Here is a 22,325-nt window from a genome sequence, read left to right as displayed (position 1 = left end):
GGTTGAGAATCACTGGACGAGCGAAATGCTGAGCACCTTCCTTAGCCAATATCATTGGATTCTAGAAGCCATGAGACCCACCAAAGGAACCTCGGACATGCCCGCAAAAAGCATGTGACCACTTAGTAATAACGAAACCTTGCTCTTTGCCAAGCATTACACTCTGGCCCCACAGACTGCTTCTCCCAGGCCACTTCTTCCCCAGGTCCCTGTCTCCTTCTTCCCTTTTTCAGTTCCACCATCCCCTCCTCCAGGAAGCCTTCCCTGACTTCCAGACCTGAAGACTTCTTGTTGGGCTTGCACAATGACAAGATTTTCACTTGCAGATGTCTGTGTCTATGTCCACCCCCACCACCCCGGTCATGATAGAGCTGGTGGCTCACTCCAGTCCGTGTGCCCAGCAACCACGCCCGGTGTAGGTGCTTACTAAACATTCAGAGAGGGACTTGCTCTGCTCCGTGAAGGATGGGCAGAGGAGGCAGCGAGGACAGCAGCCGCTGCAGGAAGGAAGTAATCCAGGTCACCAGGTTGGGAGGAAACAGAACCTACAAATTCTCCCTGCCACCGTTCAGAAGCAGCCTGGGCTATTTATAGCTCACAAGCCTTCTGCTTCTTGCATTTAAATGCCGGGCCAGGCATGGAATAAAATCCTGGGTAGGTCTGTCAGTTTTAATTTTTTTTAAAAAAAAAACAAGAACAGGAGCAGAAAGCAGAGTGGAAAATGAAGCGTGGCTGTCGGGGTGAGCTGCCCTGGGCCCGCATTGGCAAGCCTGTGATCTGCAGACGAATCATATGCAGCTCCAGACCTGATCCTAGAAATGGGTGTCCCTGTGGAGACCAGCCTGTGAAGGTCCTTTTAAGGTGATTTTTAAATAGTGGCTTCAGTTTACAAAACAGTATCATAGCGTGACCCTGCTTTGGTTTGAACATGCATCCCTGCACACACACGTGCACATGCACGCACACACACACAAATAAAAAGAGACGCCCCTGATGGTTAAATGGTCTGCTTTTGGATTACAGAACTGGAGTCACTTTGACTTTCTTTGTGTGTGCTTTCTCTGCATTTTCCCCAAATTCACCATGAGTACACGCAGTATAGACTAAAGACATTAGACACAAGGGACCTTGGGGAAGTTCCTTGATCTTCTCATCTATAAAATGGGAAGAGCAAGAGGACCTTTCTTGGTGGTTCACTCTGAGGAAGACACAAGGTCATGTGCATGAAATCTTAGCACAGCATCCAGAACACAGATGTGTGCAGAAAATGCCAGCTAGTACAGTCACACAAGTGTTTGCAACTTGTGAAAGCACATTACTGTTCTAAAAAATTAAAACGATAGTGATTCGCCCACTCCCGGTACAGACCACAGCCTAGAAGGGCTCAGAGGCCTGTGTTCCACACCCAACCTGGTTGAAAGCACCCTATGGCCCTTCCTTTCCCTTTCAATCTCGTTTTTCTGCCTTTGAAAAGCCTGGTGGTGGTGGTGAGGCCTGACAAGGATGACATAGCTCTGGTCTTTGAGAAGGGCCAGGTCCTGGGCATTTTGTAAGCCACTCATGCTTCTTTCCTGGCCCCATTCTTCCCTGTGCCCATTGCCAAATGCACCTACCTTGCCTCCATAAGACATAAATAAAAACCCCAGGAAGCTCCTCCCTGACCACATGGGATGCCCAGGAGACTGAAGCACCAAGTCCAGCCTGGTGAACAGCTTTTCCTCTTCAAGGCAGTACTCAGCGCCGCCCCCCCTGCCCCCCGCTCAATGGGGTCACCTAGTTACATGCTCTGCTTGCCTTTCCTCCTTGGCTGAGGGAGGCCCCATCCTCTCTCATACCATACCTTCAGTACCCAGCACAGTAGAACAGGGGTCGGTAAATACGTTAACTGCATAAAAGTTGCTTTTAAAAATGATCAAGGGCAGTGCAGAACAGTGGTCAGGCTAACATCCTCAGTACCAGCAGGCCTAGGTTTGACCTTACTATTGAATGGCCGTGGGCCAACAATGAGCCTGTCCTCTCTGAAACTCATTTTCCTTTTCTATACAATGGGTACGACAATTGTACTCCCTCATATTCTGAGGTTTCTATAGGATAATCCAGGTGAAGTGCTCAGAGTACCTGGCATGCATAAGACACAAAACAAACATAAGCTATCATAATGAGGACAATTATTAAAAGTATAGGATGTGATAGACAAATAGATAAAGAACAGGTGGTACATATATACAATGGGGTATTAGCCATAGAAAAAGAATGAAATCTTGCCATTTGCAACACCATGGATGGACCGAGAGGATATATTATACTAAGTGAAATAGTCAGACAGAGAAAGACAAATACCATATGATTTCACTTACATGTGAAATCTAAAAAACAAAATAAATAAAACAAACCAAACCAAACCAAAGGTGTAGGATGACTTATGATTAGCTCGAGATCCCAGAGGGTGAGCACTGTCCCTTCTGGTCTTGCCCGTGGCTCCTCTCTGGTTCGGGTTGATGGAACCTTGTGAACTATTGAATGGTTGCTACCTGCACAAAGGTGCCCCATTGGGGGTGGTCACAGGGCTGAAGTCCAGCCTGTCATCACCTGCCAAGCCATACACCCTGCTGGCACCAGAGAAGGGGGAGTCTTTTTCTAACCCATCCACCTATAGGAGGCACCATTTGTTTAATTTAATCACCCAGATGGAGGTAAGGGGAGAAAGTGTCTCCTAATTGGCACAAAGGTGTCATACAAACCATGTGTCCCGCACAGGGCCCAGGACATGGGACCATGAGGGGAAGGGCCGTCCCTGGGTTGCTCTCCCTCTCAGTTCAAATGATCATGTGGTGCCCAGGGCAATTGAGGCCCACATACTTATTCTAAATATTTAAAAGTTATAAATCAGGCTATTGAATAAAATATGTCCTGTCCTTCCACTTTGACAAATCTGCCTTCATAATGACCTTGAAGGCCGAGACAGGTTCAAATTTAGACTCCTCAATGCTCCATGGCTAAATCCGAAGTGAGAAGGGAGCTGGCCCTCAGCTGCAGCCTGTCCCTTCCTGTCATCATTGTGTCCCCACCCCCACACACCCCCATGACACCCCTCCCTCCGCGCATAGCAAGGGGCCCACCCCGCACATCTATGTTCTGTTCTCACTTCACAAACTGCCACTTTGGGGCCACCTATCAGGATATTAGTGATGGACAAAGTCCACCCTGGATGGACCCGGGGAAGTGGTCCAAACAGACCCTGAAAGCGGACTCAGAGGCCTCTCTGGACAGGGAATTTTGGGGTCCCCTGTTCCCTAGAACACGGCCTGAATAGAGAGTGGGCATATCCTCATTTGCCCCAACAGGGAGGGCTGGAGAGCAACCCAACAGTGACCCCAAATCAGGGCCTTTCTTTCCAGTCTAAAGGCGGTAATGACACGGTTCCACCAGCGGCCAGGTCTACTGCTCCCCAAAAAGGTTGTGAGAAAACTCACAAGAACCTGACATGGGTTGATCTTTTGGGAACTGTGACCCAAGTGTTACCAAACTCTTTCACCAATCAACAGATTTGCCAACCACTTGGGGGGTGAGGTGGGCATGCAGCCTCTCTCACCTGTTTTCCCTAGCAAGGCCCAGATTTAGCGGTTTAAATTTCCTGGGCATCCCCCAGTATCTGTAGGCTGAGTCCTACTCTGAGCCTCTTCTGGGGCTGGAGACAGACAGAGCCCTGCTCCCAATTCCTGGCCAGGATTAGGGTCACAGACAATCCAGCACACCCAACCTTTAACTAAAGAGTGGTTTTCCTTTATTTTTTTTTTAATTTTAATTTTTTTCTTTTTTAAAAAAGATGTAGACATCCACCTCTGGAGAGAAATTATGGGTTTCAAGAGTTCTTGAAAAAGAGCTTCCTTCCAGAAATGTAAAGCCGGCATTTTAAATTTGGTTCGTATTCACTGCTGGAAAGTATTAGAATGAAGATTACAAATTTAATAATGTAACACGGCAGGAATTGGCCCAGCCTCGTCTCCAGGAGAGTAATTTGTTCCTGCCTGCAAGCTGCCACTTCCCAGCCTCCCAGCGTCACTGGACCCGCCTGGTGACACACTCCTGACTTTCTCGTGCCTTGTGCTCCAGCCCACACAGCCAGTCCAGACTCCAGATCACCATCATCGCCGTGGCGTGCGGATTCAACGCTGGAATGGTCAGACTCACTTGGAGACAGTCACCATAACCAAAGGGAGCTATCCGGGGGCCTCTTGTCCCCATTCTTCCAGCCTGCAGCCAAAGAGGTCTTTGCAAACAAATCCCAGATCTGAATCTCTCCCTTTGCTGCTAAACACCCAACAGGGGCTCAACTGTCCTTAAGCTCAAGTCCAAGAATCATGACTTTAGAGACCTAGTATGATCCAGTCCTGCTATTTCCCCAACCTTTGCCCAGGCTTTCAAAACACTGAGTGCCCACCACAGGGCCTCTGCACAGCTGCTAATAAGAACTAAATTAATAGAGCCATACCAGTGTGCCTGGCACTGTTCTCATCCCTAACCTGGGAGGTAGGCAGTCTAGCCAAGTGATTAAGCCTAGTCTCTGGAGTCAGACAGCTGGGTTTGAATCCTGCTTCTGACCCGTACTGGCTTGCGTGATCTTTGGCAATGTACATAACCTCTCTGTGCCTGTTTCCTCCTCTGTCAACAGGGCTGGTGAAAGCACCCACCTCGTGGAGCAGTTGTGAGGCTTGAACGAGGTAGTGGAGGTGAAGTGTCAGAACGTAACGAGCGCTGAAAGTTACTCCCATTTTACAGCAAGAGAAACAGAAGCACCAAGTGATTAGACAACGTCACTAAGGTCACACAGCTACCAGTGACAGCGTGGTCTCCAGACTCTGAAGCCCTCAACCTTCACCATGACACATCCGTTGTAAAAAATTTGAAAGATATATTTTTTAAAAGCACAAACTAGAAAGCAAAAATTATGCATAATTCTGCCATGCAGACACAATTGCTATTAATATTTCCATTCATGTGCATGCATGTGGGGGGGGGGTGAAGGGGGCAGCCTCACAGATTGAGACTATCCAGGATTCAAACCCTTCCCCCAAGTTGACTCCCAAATTTGTGCTCTCAGCATTATGGCTTCTGGTCCCACTTTCCTGCCTTCACTTGGCTACTCCTCTTATCCCTTAGGTCTCAGCTTAGCTGTCCCTTCCCATACTCGCCTCCCCCCACCTCCAGACAAGTCAGTTCTCCAAACTCCAGCCTCTCTGACTCCCAGCCGTTGTCTTGTATGACACTCATTACAGCAATGATCAAATTATTAGTTGTTCCTTTGGGTTATCGAATGTCTAGCCCCCACCACCACTACCACCACTGCCAGCAGACTGTAAACTCCATGCGGGCAAAGACTGAGCTTGCCTTGGCTTACCAGCTCCTAGAATAGGGCCTGGCCATCAACAGCTACTGGAGAAAGAAAAGGGGAAATGGAGGGAGGAGGAGAATGGGAGGAAGGATGAATGGGAAGAAGAGAGAAGTTTGGGAACCAGCTCCACCTTTTAGCTACAAATCCCCTAGGTGAAATGCAAACGAGAATTACACAGTCCCTGAGCTGGAGTGGCTCACAGTGTGGCAGCAGAAAAGTCACAGAAGCCAATGTATAACTACCCCCCCCCATCCTCCCTCGCTCCTGGGATAACCGGGGTGCAAGTTATACTGCAGGGTCTGGGAACTATGCCCTATGAGCTAAATCCAGCTCACTGCCTATATATTTATCAATAAAGTTTTATTAGAACACAGCCTCGCCTGACCTGTGGTGGCACAGTTAATACAGCGTCAACCTGGAACGTTGAGGTTACCGGTTTGAAACCCTGGGCTTGCCAGGTCAGGGCATATGAAAAGCAACTACTACAAGTTGAAGCTTCCCGCTCCTTACTTCTCCCTTCTCTCTCTCTCTCTCTCTCTCTCTCTCTCTCTCTCTCTCGCTTAAAAAATAAATAAATAAATAAATAAAATCTTAAAAAATAAATAAATAAAAGAACACAGGCTCACCTAGCAGTTACACATTGTCTAGGGCTGCTTCTGAGCTCCAACTGCATAATTGAGCAGTTGCAAAAGAGACCTTCTGGCCCTCGAAGACTAAAATATCCACTGTCTTGCCCTTCACAGGAGTTTGCTGAGTCTTCAGTTTCCCAGAAACCCACAGTAAGACTCAGCTCTGTTTTCCTCAGTCAAATTGGCAGAAATGGGGTCGCAAATCCAGGCTTTCTTATGACCAATCCAGGACTCATTCCGTGACAAATCAGCTACCCCTTAAACTCTTCACCTCAGGCAGCCTGTCACGGCCCCTACCTGCCAATCTTCTATGAGGATCAGGTGACAGCAAACAGGCAAAAGTGTCCTGTCAGAGCCAAAGGGCTTTATGTTTTGCAAGGCGCAAAGGAGAAAATCAAGATAGACACCCTTCGAAGAAGCACTTGGTAAAAGCCCACTGGGGTGCACAAATATCTATATGCACAAAAAAAAACCTAAATGCAGTACAGAATTTGGGGGAGACCGCAAGTGTTGAAGGCGGACCTGGGTTTGAAGCCCTTCCTGGCCCTCACTGGCTGTGGGACATGGCTAAGCCAAGAGTCCTTCCGGATATTCAATTCTCCCGGCCCATCAAACGCAATGACTCCATACACTTCACAGAACTGTGGAGAGGGCGGCCTGAAATAGGGGTGAACAGGATCTTTAGCTGTTTCTTTTCCTGCCCAGCAGCACAGAGTGGGCCGCCCCTGCTGTCCCCACGTCCCAGACAGCAGGGGGCAAACCCAGCCCAGCCAGATGCCCTTTGCCAAGCAGGAGTATCTGTGAGTATCTGCTGTGAGTAGCTGTGGGCTGGCTCTGGCTCACTTTTGCCCCTTGTTTGGAGAACTGCCCTGAGCTGATGAGAGCTGCCTTGCCCCAAAAATTATGCCCACCCCCCCAACCTGAAGGACTGCCCAGAGCCAATGAATGACTGATACAGGAGCACAAAAGGCCAGTCGACTCTGTGATGCCATCCGCTCTCTAGAACTTCCCATGGATCAGGCTGAGGCCGGCCTGCGGCTGAGCACCCACCTTCAGCTGCTTTCTTTTCCTGCCCATCCTGCGTCCTTCTCACCTTCCCGCGGGCCTCACCTGAGACCGGCAGAGCACATACCTGCACGTGAATCTATGCCTCGGGCTGAGACAGTGGGCACAGGAGGGAAGAGTTCTCCCATCTTCTGTATTCTTTTGAACTTGAAGGCTGATGGAAGGAGTCTGAGAATACTACAAAGGCACACTCAGCACACCCAACACCAGCTGGGCAGAAGTGGCAGCTTGCTGGGACCAGATGGCTTGGGTGTGGGTTGGCCAGGGCCTGGGTGGGCCCCAGAGGCACCTGGTTCCATCTAGTCTTGGTGTTGGGCCCGGGCAGATAAAAAATGTTTCTCAAGACATTTGCCAAGGAGCTAATTAATTTCCATTATGGGCCCCAATTAGTAACAAATCTAGCCACCCACTCCCAGGACCACTCGAGGTGGCATTTTCCAGGGACACCATGTGCTGGAAACACAGGGTGTGGACATAAAGCCACACATGCCAATAGGATCCAGGGTGGCTGCTTGGGCCACCTCAAGGGAGAGAAAAGGGCCTTGGCAAGGAGTCCAGAAACACAGGTTCTGTTCCTGGCTTTGCCAGAGACCTGCTGTGAGGCTCGGACAAGCCATGCAATCCCTCTTTGGGCTTCCAGTGGAGATGAGTAGATGACCTCAGACAGACTTCTCCTTGAAGGCGCTAAGATAGCTAACACTTCTGACACACTTATACTGCGCATGGGCGCTCTACAATGCACTTTTTACAAATATTTACTCATTTAATCTTCATGACACCTTCAAAACAGGGAGGGGATACTGTTAGCATTTTACAATTGAGGGTACTGAGGCTCAGAGAAGTTCGGTAACTTGTTCAAGGTCACACAGCCACTAAGTGGCAAAGCCAGGATTCAAACCCAGACCATCTGGCTGTGGAGTTTGTATGTAACCACCACCATGCCAAACTGCCTTTTATAACCTGACTATTCTCAAATCCTCAAGCGCCTGGCACAGGGCTGGGCACCACCACGAGCACTTAATAAGAATTTCATAACTGGGGCCTGACCTGTGGTGGCACAGTGGATAAAGCGTCGACCTGGAAATGCTGAGGTTGCCGGTTTGAAACCCTGGGCTTGCCTGGTCAAGGCACAAATGGGAGTTGATGCTTCCAGCTCCTCCCTTTCTCTCTCTCTGTCTCTCTCTCTCTTCTCTCTCTCTCCTTCTCTCTCTCTTCTCTAAAAATGAATAAATAAAATAAAATAAGAATTTCATAACTGGAGAATAAAACCCGGTAGCGTAAAAGACCAGTGGTGGTTTGTGGAAGTGGGACTGGTGGCCAAAGGAGAGGGAGACTGATGTTCCTTGGGCGTCCTTTGGTGCTCTTTGGCTTTTTAACCAGGCATATATTACTGCCAGTAGCAGCTGCATAGAGGGTTTTGAGAGCAGTGGCTGTCCCAGGAAAGGGCCAGGAGAGTCAGGGGATGGAGGTGCCTGGGATACTTTTCTCTGGGTATCTTCCATGCTTTTAAAATGTTGTACCATCTGCATATACTACCTAATCCAAACACTACTTATTCTTTTAAAAATTATTCAATGATCAATCAGCCAAGGATGAACTAGGGAGAAACCCTGGCAGGAGGGGACGCTCTGGGGATGTAAGTGACCGTGGAGGGATGGTAGCAGAGTGGGGGAGAACTCCAAAGGAGGAACTAGGGGGCCTGGACTAGTGTCCTCTGTGTCCTGGGATCCTCTGGTTGTATCTAAACAAAGCCCATCAGACCCACACTCTGCAGATAGAGATGACAAGGCCTAAAAGACAAAGCAAGCGGCCAGAGGAGACGCTGAGGTTCAGCAGTTGCGCAGTGACCTCTTCTCCCAACTCCCTGTATAGCCTCTCGGTCTCTACCAGGAGCACAGTCAACACCAACTCTCCAGACCAGAGCCAGGTGTCCCACACCAGGCAGGGCAACCCCACTGTCCTGTCCTTCCTGTACCCAGGATGTCTACAACAGCAGAAAAAGCAGCAGCTTCCACTGACTTCTAATTCTCATGAGGCAGGACTTACTCCATTTTGTGCAGGACAAGGCCAAGGCCCAGAATGGTGACATGCCACAGTCAAGAGATCCAGCCAGTACTGGGCACAGGCTCAGAGCAGGTTTGGGGCCTCCCAAGTCCGTGCTCTTTTGCTACACAAATCACCCCTCTTGGAGAGTTATTTCCCACCAGTTCAGGACAAGTCCCACCTGGAAACTAGTTGTCAATGCCTTTGTCGTCACACTCTGAGTTTTCTGGGACTGGATGGGAAGCCTATCACATCATACGGTTTGTCCCCGCTGCCTCTAATCCAAGCTAAATCTCCGCTTTCCCTAGAAAATCACCAGCGACCCTTTCGGAGAAACATGTAAATAAACTGACTCAGTAAACTCCCCTGGTAGCAGTTCCCAGCATTTTACCCCTTTACATGGATAATTCCTTGATTGCTTTGATTTGCTTCTTCCCAGCAGAGGCCTGTCCTCAAATGAACCTCCCGCTTTTCACACATCGCCCTGCCTTTCCCTGACACAGGAAAGGGGCTGCGTCCTGTTGCCTCTGGTGAGATGTCAGACCTGAACCTCTCAGAATCCCCAGAGCTGTCTGAGTCCTAGATCCCGTCAAAGGATATTATGACCTGATGTGTTATTCATGTCTACTCATGTAGCATTTCTAGAGACGAAGACTTCCAAGAGGTCTGATGGGGTGCTCCACAACGAACTTGGTGCAAAGCAGGACAGCAGCGGAGGCTCATTTGATCTGAGACCATGTGGCGGAAACAGGAGCGCCTGAAGACTATATCTGGGTACTGAATTTGGAGTCCCAGCATCTCAGACACAGGTTGCCGGGAGACATCCCAACTTGAGAAGACCCTTTCGCTTCTCTCCAACTCTTGTCTCTAACCCAGTGGTTCTCAATAGAGGGTCTCTGGCCAGCAGCATCAGTATGAGCATCCCTGGGGGGGCTTGTCAGAAATGAGACTTTCAGGTCCCACCTCAAACTGAATGAAAAACTCAGGGGTGGAGCCGGCCCTGGCCGGTTGGCTCAGTGGTAGAGCGTCAGCCTAGCATGCAAGGGGTCCCGGGTTCGATTCCCGGCCAGGGCACACAGGAGAAGCGCCCATCTGCTTCTCCACCCCTCCCCCTCTCCTTCCTCTCTGTCTCTCTCTTCCCCTCCCGCATCGAGGCTCCATTGGAGCAAAGATGGCCTGGGCGCTGGGGATGGCTCCTTGGCCTCTGCCCCAGGCACTAGAGTGGCTCTGGTCGCAACAGAGTGACGCCCCGGAGGGGCAGAGCATCGCCCCCTGGTGGGCGTGCTGGGTGGATCCCGGTTGGGCGCATGTGGGAGTCTGTCTGACTGTCTCCCCGTTTCCAGCTTCAGAAAAATACAAAACAAAAAAACAAAAAAACAACTCAGGGGTGGAGCGCAGCAACCGGTATTTTAACAAGCCCCCTCGATGATTCTGCCCCATTCAAACTGACAGTAATAACCACAACAATTGTAGCAGCTACCACTAACTGAGCAACTACTATGTGCCCAGCATTAAACCCAATCTTATCAGTCCTTGTAACTAAGGAAACCTTAATTCCACATGCCCAGCACTAGGCTACACATACATTTTATTCCTCACAATAAGCCTTTGAAGAACTTACTATTATCATGCTCCCATTTTACAGGTGAGGAAATTGAGCCCCAGAGAATTGAAGCCATTTGTTGAAGGTCACACAATTTAGAAGTGGCCAAGGCAAGCTGAAAATTCCAATCGGTTGGATTCCAAAGTCATGTTCTTTATTATTATTATTATTAATAATAATAATAATTTTGAGAGAGCTAGAGTGAGGAGGGAAGCATTGACCTGTTGTTCCACTAATTTATGCATCATTGGTTGATTCTTGTATGTGTCCTGACCAGGGATCAAACCCACAACCTTGGCATGTCGGGACAATGCTCTAACCAACTGAGCTACTGGGCCAGGGCCCCCAAGGCCATGTTCTTTCTGTTCCACCATGGAAGCTTCCCAGGGACTTTCACAGTTACATCAGCCCAAGAAACTATAAAGCTGGGTCAGGTGAGATTCAAGAAGGGGAGCAGGGCAGGTAGGGTGGGGCCTGCCCAGACCTCCACAGTACCATTCCATCTACAATGAGAAAGAAAGCCACGTGGTACACCTAAAGGAACAGCCATCGCTAAGGAACAAAAAAGACAGGGGCTCAGGACACTTGTTCTTAGCCTCTCTCCCACCTTACCCATCCTGGGCAGGGGGAGCTTTTCTCCTCCTACTCTGAACCTCAGTTTCCCCACCTGATATCATTGTCCACAAGGCTAAATGATCTGCTCCCAGTTTACTTCTCTGACCTCGTCTTCTCTACCTACTCTGTCTAACCATGCTGGTCTGCTTTCTGTTCCTTAACCACCCAAACTCACACTGACCTCAGGGCCTTTGCACCAGCTAGTTCCCTCTGCCAGGATCACTTTATCCCCTCCTATTTCCATTGTTGTCTCTTTGTTATTTAGGCCTCAACTCAAATGTCATGTAGAATGAGCCTTCCCTGACTACCTTACTTAATGTTATTGCCTATCCCATTAACCTGTTTTATTTTCAGTCCACTGTCACAACCTGAAATTATTTTTTAATTGCTTACCTGTTTATTGTCTGTCTCCCCCACCCTGGGCCATAACTCCATGAGAGCAGAAACTGTGCCTGTCTTGTCCCCCGATATATCCCCAGCAGCACTGAGAAGCTAATTAAATATCAGTTGAATGAATAAATACCAAAGGAGAAAACCCAGACTCAGAGACCAGAGTCCTGGCTCCTTAATATGTGACCCTAGCAAGCCACTTTGCCTCTCTGAGCCTCAGCTTCCCTCCTTGCCTAACGAGGGCAATAGAATAGATACTTGCTAAGTGTCTAAGACTGCCAGCCTTGGAAAGGTCGGCCTGGAACCTGCCCAGTCGGTCCACCCAGAAGGGGCAGCTGGCCAGGGTCCCTGCAGCAGTTGCCCGCTCCCTACCCTCACTGTGTCCTGCCCAGGCACACAGTCCTCTCACTCCCCCTTCACAGACACTGTTAATGAAGTGCACGCTGCTAAATGCAGTTACAATTATGGGGGCTAAGAATAAGGCGCTGACATCAGCCTCTCAGTTTCCGAGTGAATCAGAAGGGGAGGGGGAAGGAAGGAGAAAAGGGGAGGGGGCATGCGCTCTGGAGCTGTCAAGTGGAAATAGCACAGCGTTAAATATAATCCAGCAATGGCCTACATCGGTCTGGAGAGGCAGGTGATGGCTGGCCCCCAGGGCCAGGGCAGACAACTGGATTCTTCAAGGAGGCCAGGCAGCCCTGTGATGGGGAACATCCAGGAACTGATGGCCAGGAAGGCACTCCAGTGGGGCGGGGCAAACTGTAGTGGGAAGGCGGCCCCTAAGGGGGTGAATGAATGTGACAGGCCCCCATACCATGACCTTTGTCCGCTGCTGTTTTGAGGGCACAAGCACAACCCTAGGGCTTATTGGAATCTCATTTCATGCCAAGAGGCAGAGGGGGCCTGTGGAGTGGAACACACCTGGGTTTGAATCGCCACCATGCAACACAAGAGAGTCGTTAAACTACTACAAGCTGCCCGGCTTTTCTCATCTGCCAAATGGGTACGTCTGCAGCAGTAGCACCTTCTGGTTGCCAAGGATCCAGCGAGATCACGGAAAGCACGGAGCACAACCAAGCTGCCTTCAGTCATTTCATTTTACAACCCTGAGGGAGCTCAGACAAGGAGAATTAACCTTTTTTTTCCTGTTTTCCCGAAATAAGAAAACTGAGGCCCCGGAGCCAAAAAAAAGTCAGACCCGAACTCCCAGGATTAAACTGAGCTGAGGAGGGAGAGAAGGCCGGTGCAGTTGGTTGCTCATTGCAGGTGACCAAAGGGTAGGAACTGGAGCACTAACAGTGACACAGGGGGACTAACTGTAGCCCCGGAAAGGTGGGCAGGGAACAGATTAAAGAGGGGGACATGTTTGCACCCTTTGGAGCACATTCCCCAAGACTGGCACCTTTCTAACAATTTTTATCTTATTTTCTTTATTAACTTTTTTTTTTTTTTTTAGAGAGAGAGAAAAAGGAAGAAGTGAGAAGCATCAACTCATAGTAGCTTCCTGTATGTACCTTGACCGGGTAAGCCACCAGCGACCTCAGTGTTCCAGGTTGACGCTTTATCCACTGCGCCACCACAGGTCAGGCCAGCTTTCTAACAATTCTTTTTTTTTTTTTTTTCAGAGACAGAGAGAGAGTCAGAGAGAGGGATAGACAGGAATGGAGAGATGAGAAGCATTAATTATTAGTTTTTCGTTGGGCATTGCAACACCTTAGTTGTTCATTGATTGCTTTCTCATATGTGCCTTGACAGCGGGTCTTCAACAGACCGAGTAACCCCTTGCTTGAGCCAGCAACCTTGGGTCCAAGCTGGTGAGCTTTGCTCAAACCAGATGAGCCCGTGCTCAAGCTGGCGACCTCGGGGTCTCAAACCTAGGTCTTCTGCATCTCAGTCACGCTCTATCCACTGTGCCATACTGCCTGGTCAGGCTCTAACAATTCTTAAAAGCAGTGTTTTTCAACCACCGGTCCAGGAGAGAGTTAACCACCCTGATGTTGTATGAAGATTGTCTACAATTATATAGACATATTGTCTATATGTCTACATAATCTTCATACATCATCAGGGTGGTTAACTCCTCATAAAATGTCAGGGTGGTTAACTCCTTCATGGACCAGCGGTTGAAAACCACTGTTTAAAAGACATGCTGACGCTATGGTTGTTAAGGCCATTCTCGACGTTAGAGGAGGCAAACTCAGAGAAAGACCCTGGGATGGGAGACAAGGTCAGCTGACATGGTAGCTCTCTTACCTTCTTGCCCTCCTCCACTCCTCCGGCAGCCCTCACTCACTCAGCCAGCCTGCAGCTCAGGCAGGCTCTGCCTCTGGCATGAAGGAGTGGGGAGGGAGGCAGTATCATCCTCAAAGGAAGACAAGTGGATAGACCCCTCCTCCCTCTTTCCCACCAAACAGAACAGGTGGGCCTCTGGCAGCTGCAAAGGCAAGGACGCTGAAGCCATGAGTCTGGCAGCTTGGGGCCGGGCAAGAGGAGATGCCCTGGGCAGAGAGAGTTTAAGAAAAGAGCACTAACAGCGTCAGAGCAGGTCCTCGTGCCAGTGATCTGGGTAGTGGGGGAAGGAGTGAATCCCCGTGCACCTGATTTTTCTAAGACACTTCTTTCAGGGTAACTGGATTAAGATAAAGTAGTGTGGGGGGTCCATATTCTCACCCCATCCCGCGACTTGAATTATGGGAATAATTGGTTCAATTCTTTACCATGCCTCAGTTATCCAAATCTAGAAGAGTTCTGCCCAACTCCCAACACAGAAAGGAGATTACTGCTCTGGGTGGTAAACTGGGGGAGGGCCAGGGAGGGGCGGGGAAGGACGGGAAGAGGCCTGCCCTAGGCAGGAGGGAAGGAACAGAGGCTTCGAAACCTCAGCCTCATGCTCTCAAGTGGCCCTGACCCTAAAGGATATTTTAAGGCCTCCCCCTTACCATTCCCCCGTATCCATCCAGGACCCCTCTAAGGCTGAAGCACTCTGTTCCCACAATCTCAGGGGGAAGAGGGTGGACAGGCAGGACATTTCGTTTCCCAGAAAAAGCTTAGGTCAAATTTCAAGGACAAAAGTTTGCACTTGGTCTGGGAAAGAAAACTCTGCCAAACGGAGTAAATTAGAGGGGAGGGGGTGGGAGCGCTGATTCCCCTTACCGGGATCTATCCGGCAGGGTATGGGTATTGTATCTTTGCTCCACAGCCCAGGAGAAGTAAGTAACTCAGACAGCCTCCTTCCATTTCCCCTCTGGCTAAAAGAAGGGGAGTGACACTTGTTTGTGGGATCCATCGATCATGCTACCCCACCCACCAGATTTGGACTGAGCAGAAGGGGGAGGTGCCGTAAAGGGCTTTCCGGCCCAGAGATGTTGCCCAAACGCCTAGGAGAGGGACCGGTGGCCAGCCGGTGTTGCCATGGCAACTTCTCCCTGCGCTGGATCGAAGCATCCTATGGGCAAATCAGAGCTGGCTGCTTCAGATTCTCCGCCCCTCTCCTGGGCGGGCGGGGGAGAACTGGATGCCAAAACCACTTGGTCAGACTCAGGGACACCATCCTCAATTCCAGACCCTGATGGAAGAACCCTCTTTGGTATTTGCTGGAAACTGGCGACACCACTGCTCCTCAGCTGTGCCCCAGAGTGGCAGGGCTGGGACTGTAGATGTGATTGATGGAAATTAACTGTTCAGGAAGAACAGAGACATGGAGAGCTAGACTGTTCCCCAGCCTCTTATTCCCCATGTAAGTCCCACAAATCCCCATCTTTAAACCAATTCCAAGAAGGAGGGCCCAACTCTACCTTAGTAGCTGTAACAAGGCAATAAAACTAGCTTATTACAAATCATACAAGCTAACATTTCTGAGAATGGAGTTTTTCCCTTCCCCAAACCTACAGTTTCTTTTTTACAGTCATGCTGAGAAACAAAGCTTACTTGGTAATAAGACAGATAACAGGTATTATGAGCCTACCTGCTGCCAGGTACTGACTGTACTAAGCCTTTTGCGTAGCACAAACAGCATAATAATCAAAAGCACAGATGCTTGAGAGTCAGATTGTTAAAGTTCAAATCCTAATTCCCTCACTTCCTGGCTGAGTGACCTTGAACAAATCCTCTCTCTGTGCCTCGATTTTCTCATCTGAACACAGATATCTTAAATGTTAATTCTATAGGGTTGCTATGAGGAAATAATTAACATAATATATTTAAAGTGCCTAGGAGGATACCTATTCAAAGATGATCATTTTTTAAATGTTGACTTTATGTGACCCACACTATTGTTTTTATTTTCACACAGAAGAAAAAGCCGAGGTCCCATGTCTAACTCCTCCCCACCCCTCCTCCCCAATGACAGACCCAGTGCTAGCGAGGCTGAGTGACGAAGACACAGACACAGAAAATGCCCCCAAGTACAGACCTCTTTAAAACCCTAGCATCTTGGTGAAAAGGGGCAAAGGCAAGATAAGGAAGAAGTTCTGAGTGTGCAAGGAAAGATACCCCTTGAGAGGAATTCTAGGAATCTGCAATGACCAGCATCCTGAGCCCCAAGGTGGCTAAAAAGAGCTGAGAGGAAGGGGCAGCTTCCTTTGCCCACAAAATGTCCAAACCTCCCAAGCCCAAGGCAGTAAAGTGCTCTGGCCCAGTTAAGGCTAATGAAATAGTCTCCTCACACGGTTTCTCAGGAAACCAGCTAAAGGGTGGCGTGTGAGCCCTGAAGATGGCTCTGGCTCCATCTGGTTGATGAAAAAGATGCCTCCAATAGGAGTCAGAAGCAGCGACAAGAGGAGGCACCTGGATGAGCCAAAGGCCGTTCAGGGACACACTTCTGAACCGTTACGGGGACCTGAGAAGGGAATGGAGAAGAGGGTGATGGAGTGAAGCTGGCCCTGACAGCCCTCCTCCCAAAGCAGTCTCTGTCCAGAATTTGAGAGATTATTCAAGCTGCTTTTAGAAATTAGTTCAACGCGATGCTGTTCTAAAAGAATAAATCCAAAAGGCTTTTTTTTAGGAGAAAATTAATGACTTGGAGGAGAACGAGAGAAATTAAGCACCAAGACAACGCTCTGTACTTCCGATTTTCGCCAAACACTCATTAGTCTTCCAGAAATAAAACTGGACTATCTCCTTCCCCCTCCCAAACTCGAAGTGTCCCTTAAGATGAACATACAGCAGGCACAAGATGCCCAAACCAAACTCCTGGCTGTCAGCCACTCCCTGGGGCCTCCTCACCTGGGAACCATTTTCTACACAGCGAGATTTGACTCTTTAAAAATCCTCTTTCAGAGAGAGGGCTAATGAAAAGAGAACCAGATTTTAGTCTCAGCTCTGTGCCTGTCTCACTAGGTGACCTTGAGTTACACACACACACACCGGGACTTCGGTCTCTCACACAAATACCAGAATTTCTCTGTTTGTCTGTCTGTCTGTCTGTCTCTCTCTCTTGTATTTGGGAGCAAAAAACAGTTGGACAAGATGATTTCTAGGTCTTTTCCAACAGAAAAACTTAAGAATTTGAAGAAACCCACTGGGGAAGAAAAACCATCAGGTGGACCTTTAAATAAATCTCTACTTCCATGAAGTTACCTATTCTGACTTAAGTGAAGCCAGAGCAAGTCACTTGGCAACCAGCAACCATCACCAAGGCATCTGACCGAGGGCATGACTTTGAAGGAAAACCGAACTGTCCCTGCCACGGAAGTTGCTACAAACCCATGCTCTTCCCCAGCCTGGCTCTTGAGACCCTGTTGAACTTCAGGAGAATCCCTGATCATCAAGTCAGGGGTAGGGGAACCGACTCATCTAGGCTGGAGGGGCTCCCGGCCCCAGCCCCCACACTCACCTGACTTCTCTCTGAGTTTGCTCCAGTAGAGGCAGCTGTGTTAAGAGAGCCCCTCCGTTCCTCCTCACCTTGCCTTGTCCAGGATAACACAACCTCCCTTGGCTACATCAAGGGGGGGGGGGAGTTAAGCCCCTGAGCCTCAGTTATTTTTTCTGTAAAATGGGGATTCTATAAAAGGGCTCTGCAATAACCATCTTTACCCCCCCCCCCCTTAGGACAACAACAAGACAGGTCTACCAAAGGTCTGCTTTACACACTCCCACTCATTCACTTAGTCAACATATTCTTCTGGAGAACCCCCCACCTTTCCCCACCTGCCTCCTATTCCAGCAAGAAGACACGAATCCTCATCACCCAGGCTCCATCCATGGTTTATCGGACAACAGGTTGACAAGACAAGAGTCCCTTTAGGCAGGAAGTCTTAAGCAGGGTCCATGAACTCCCTAAACTAAGCTGTGGACAAAATTTTGTAGATGTGCGTGTGTATATTTTCTTTCTTTTCTTTTCTTTTTTTTTTTTTTTTTTTTTGAGATAGTCCATCTTTTCATCAAGTTTTAAAAAGTTTCTGTGAAGCCATTTTGCTCCCCTTCCACCTCATACACTCCTCTTCCTTTTTGTCACCTGATTGAATTTAAATACTCTTGGATTTTCAGCTTACAAAACACTTTTAACTCCATTCTTATGTCTGAGGCACTGTCATCCCATTTTGCAGATGAGGATATTGAGGCTAGGGGTGACATGACTTGCCCAAGGTCACAGCTAGTAAGTAGAGAAGCAAGATTGGAACCTGATTCTGACTTCCATCTGGCACTCCCTGGGGAACTCTCACCCAGGCCCTCTAGCTACCCCACCTGTTGGTGAAGTCGTTTCCACAGGGCAGAACCTGATGTTCCCTCTGCCTGGTCCCAGGCCCCCAAAGAGCAGGTTTCCCTACATTTCCCCACCCCTGGGGCTCTGGCTGAGGTTGCGGGCAGGCCAGGGTGCCAGAGGTTCCGGCTGCTGGATGGTGTCTGGGTTCAGCCCACCCAGAAGGGCTACTCCAGGGACAAGAGCACTCAGGGTCAGGGGCACACTCCGGAGGGCGTGCAGGTGTAGAGTTGGCGTCGCCCTACGCCTCCTTCCGGACCAGCGGGTTGGAGAGAAGAGGATAGGCCATCACCCGGCCAGTTTCCCCCACTCCTTCCCCGGGTTCGCTCCAATCTGGTAAGAACCAGGAGTCCGGAAACCCCACCTCTAGAAGCAGAGGAGAGACAAATAGGGTGCTAAGGCCTTGCCCGCAGGGCAGGGGGTCTAGGGCAGGGAGCTTCTGGATGCAGCCAAGACAAAGATGGAGAGTTAAGGTCTGCGCGCCACCTCCAATGGCGGGGGGGGGGGGGGGGGGGGCGGGGGGGGGCGGGGGGGGCGGGGGGGGGCGTCGGAGCCCTGGGGTAGAGGCAGCCAATGCCCTGGGGTTTGAGCGTGGATACACACAGGAGGTTCAGGAAGGGTGGTAGTACGATCCAGAGACAAAACAGGGGACACCAAGTAGGCGCATGTGAGTAGGGAGAGCTGGGTACAGGAGACTCAACGGGCCCACCTGCGGGAAAGGAGTGAAGGCAGACGGGGGTCCCTAGGGGGCGGCGCGAGGCTAGAAGACACCGCCTCCTAGAGACCCTGGGGTCCGGTGGCTGGGGAAGGAGACCCTGGAACGCATCCCCGGCTGGGGTTGGGGGTGGGGAGGAGGGAGAAGCCACCTCCAAGGGTGCACCGGATTGGGGAGGAGACCTTTGGGTCTGGCTCCCTGGACGACCCCCGGGGATCGGAGGCGAGCGGCGCGCTTACCCGCATCCTCATCGTCGAAGGAGTTCATGCACGGGAAATAGATGGCGAGAGCCTCGAAGGAGGCTGACAAGCTGAGGCGGCTCTGCGAGCGTTCCATGCCGGCGCCGGCCGCCTCGGCCGCCGCTGCGGCGGCGGGCGGCTTGGGCAGCTTGGCCGCCCCATTCTTCACGCGGAGTACGGCGCGCGGCGTGGTGGCGGCGGCCCGGGGCCAGGTCGGGGCTCCGCGGCCGGGCTGGCAGGCGCGACGGGCCGGGAGCTGGCAGTGCGCGGAGCCTGGGGCGCGCTTGCTCCCGGCAGCGGCGGTGGCGGCGGCGGTGGCGCTGGCGGTGGTGGCGGCGGTGGCGGCGCAGCGCGCTCTGGCCCGCGGCGCCCCCAGCTGGCCACGCGGGGCGGGCTCGGAGCCGCCGCCTCAGCCAATGGGCGCCGCCCGGGGTGGGGGCGCCGCGTACCGGGGCGTGGGAGCCCCGAGGGCGCCAAAGGGGGCCATCTCGCTAGCCCTGCCCGGCAGCTGTGTACCGGAGAAAGGAGCGCGCCAGGCTGGTTGCCATCCGGTCCCGTGGCCGTGCCCAACCCCACGCGCTGCCAGCAGGCTAGTCCCCGATGCAGGCGTGCAGTTACCCACCTAGACCGGTCTCACCCAGGGGCACAGACCCACTCAGAAGGGACACACTCTGACCGACAGACACGCATAACCCTCACATTCACACAGGAACCCACGGTGGAGCTCAAAAAGGCACCCACTCTATTGCATTCACTCCACAAAATACACCACAGCCACCTGCAGACTCACACACACCTGAGAGATTCCTCCAGACATACTTGTAAAGACGCTTGTGAACCAACCAGACTCCAGACTCCCAGAGACCCACACAGTTAGGGACACCCCCAGACTCTAACACGGACACACACAGACTCACATCCTGAGACTTATGGACACACATAGAGTGACAAACATGGCCACACTTGACCACACAGTGAGACCCCCAGTTCCCACACAAACCAATAGAGAAGTTCAGATGGGCACACGCACACTCGCATGCACCCACAGTACTCACAGACACCCTAGGATTCACACATACGGGCACTCATAGATAGACTCAGATGATACACACTCTCAGACCTGCACACAGAGACTCAGCCCCGCCCCCCAGCGATGGCTTCTCAGCACTGATTCACACATACACACAAACATTGGTACTCTCAGACTAACACAGGCACCCTCAGACACAGACCCTCAGAGAAAGAGACACTCAGACACACTTCAGTGACACACACATGCTCATTCTGAGACACAGCCACACAGACTTAATCTCTCCCAGTGACAGATACATTCTGATGCACAGACTACGCTCAGATTCACACACAATGAAACACTTCACCAAGCTCCCACGGACGCTCCCACATATAAACTGTCAGGGACTCACACACCAGGCTCAGACCCTCAGAGCCCCTGAGATGAACACGATCATCACAACCAGAAGCTGGAATTCCATTCCCTGGCCTGGATCAGGACCCAAAGTGCCCATCCAGTCAGGCCTCGGATGTTGAACCTCTGCCAGCTGCTCAGATACCCTCTCCATGAAGCATGGTAAGATGAGATGGCAAGATTCCAGAGTTTCAATCCCAACTCTGGCACTATCCTGTGTGACCTAGAGCAAAGCCCTTTACCTCACCTACCTGTTCCCTCTGTACAAGGGGATGGGACCCTCCATTTGGATGGTTGTGAGGATTTAGTAAAGTGAGTTTCTATTGCTGTGCCACAAACTAAGAGGCTTAAAAACAAAACCCATTTATTAAGTTATAGCTCCATAGGTCAGAAGTCAGAGCAGGCTCAACTGGGTTCTTTGGTTAGGCCTCACAAGCTGTGAGCCAGACTGGGTTCTTAACTGGAGGCTCTGGAGAAAATTCCTTTTCCAATCTCACTCAGGTTGTTGATAGTATTCACTTCCTGTGGCTATAGGACTGAGTCTTCTGTTTCCCTGCTGGTCATTGGCTGAAGTCGCTCTCCACCTCCTAGAAGTGGCTCTCTGGTCTTTACACATGGTCTTCTCCTTCTTCAGGGTCATCACAGGATGTCAAACACTTCTCATCCTTTGACTCTAACTTCCCTTCTGCTTGATAAGATGAGAAAACTTTACTTTTAAAGCACCCTTGTGATTTAATTAAGTCCACCTGGATAATTTCCCTTTGTCGTATAAGGTGACATAATCCTAGTAGTGAGATGTCATTATATGCATAGGTCTCACCCACACTCGAACAGGAGGGTAGTTTATACCAGGGCCAGAGTCTTTGGGGTCCTTCCTAAAATTCTGCAGTCACAACATGGGAACTAGCCAACATAGCGTCTGGCACAGGTAAATATTCGTGCTAATTCCCCTCCCCTCTTCCCAGGAACCAGACCTAGCTGAAAGCAGCCTGGTGTGACAATTAAGAGTCAATCGCCCACCCCCGCCCCCAATTGTGCCCATCTTGGTAATTGGCAGCTTCATTTTTTCCCCATGGTTCAGGCCATAAATCTTGGAGTCATCTCTGGTTTCTCTCTTTCTCTCACCTGCCACATTCAATCCATCATCAATTCCTATCAAGTCTATGCCCAAGAATGTATCCAGAATCTGACAATTTCTCCCCACCACCCCTTTATTACCACCCTGAGCTAAGCTCCCATCAACTCTCACCAGGCATCATGTAGCAACCTCCTCTCTGGTGTTCATGCTTCTGCCCTTGGCCCCTACATCCACACCCAACAGCCAGAGGGACCCTGGGAAAACTGAGACTTCTGCCTCTTGTGCCCACAACCCTCCTACGAGACCCATAAGGAATGCCTGAGAGTCCAACCTTTGGAGGTTCAAATCCCAGCTTTTCTACTTATCAGCTGAATCCTTGTGGTGGTTTTAAAACATGTGTGCACATTCTTTGTCCTCCCATTGAGAGGTA

At 50.5% G+C, this 22,325-nt stretch overlaps 2 protein-coding genes across 2 annotated transcripts in view; one reads left to right on the top strand and one right to left on the bottom strand.

The window, feature by feature from the left end:
- RIMS4 (regulating synaptic membrane exocytosis 4) overlaps positions 1 to 19,679 on the bottom strand; it is a 52,014-nt gene extending 32,335 nt beyond the window's left edge. The window contains exon 1 of the mRNA XM_066235248.1: positions 19,392 to 19,679. Within this exon, the coding sequence (XP_066091345.1) occupies positions 19,392 to 19,488 (97 nt within the window). The 5' untranslated portion in view covers positions 19,489 to 19,679. The remainder of the gene's footprint in view (positions 1 to 19,391) is intronic.
- The window catches only part of KCNK15 (potassium two pore domain channel subfamily K member 15), a 284,394-nt gene that overhangs the window by 41,960 nt on the left and 220,109 nt on the right, over positions 1 to 22,325 (top strand). The gene's annotated exons all lie outside the window — the stretch shown is intronic.

The sequence above is a fragment of the Saccopteryx bilineata genome, chromosome 6 (assembly GCF_036850765.1).
Source record: "Saccopteryx bilineata isolate mSacBil1 chromosome 6, mSacBil1_pri_phased_curated, whole genome shotgun sequence".
Lineage (NCBI taxonomy): Eukaryota > Metazoa > Chordata > Mammalia > Chiroptera > Emballonuridae > Saccopteryx > Saccopteryx bilineata.
Note: the sequence above shows the minus strand (reverse complement) of the source record. Positions and strands in the feature narration are given on the sequence as shown.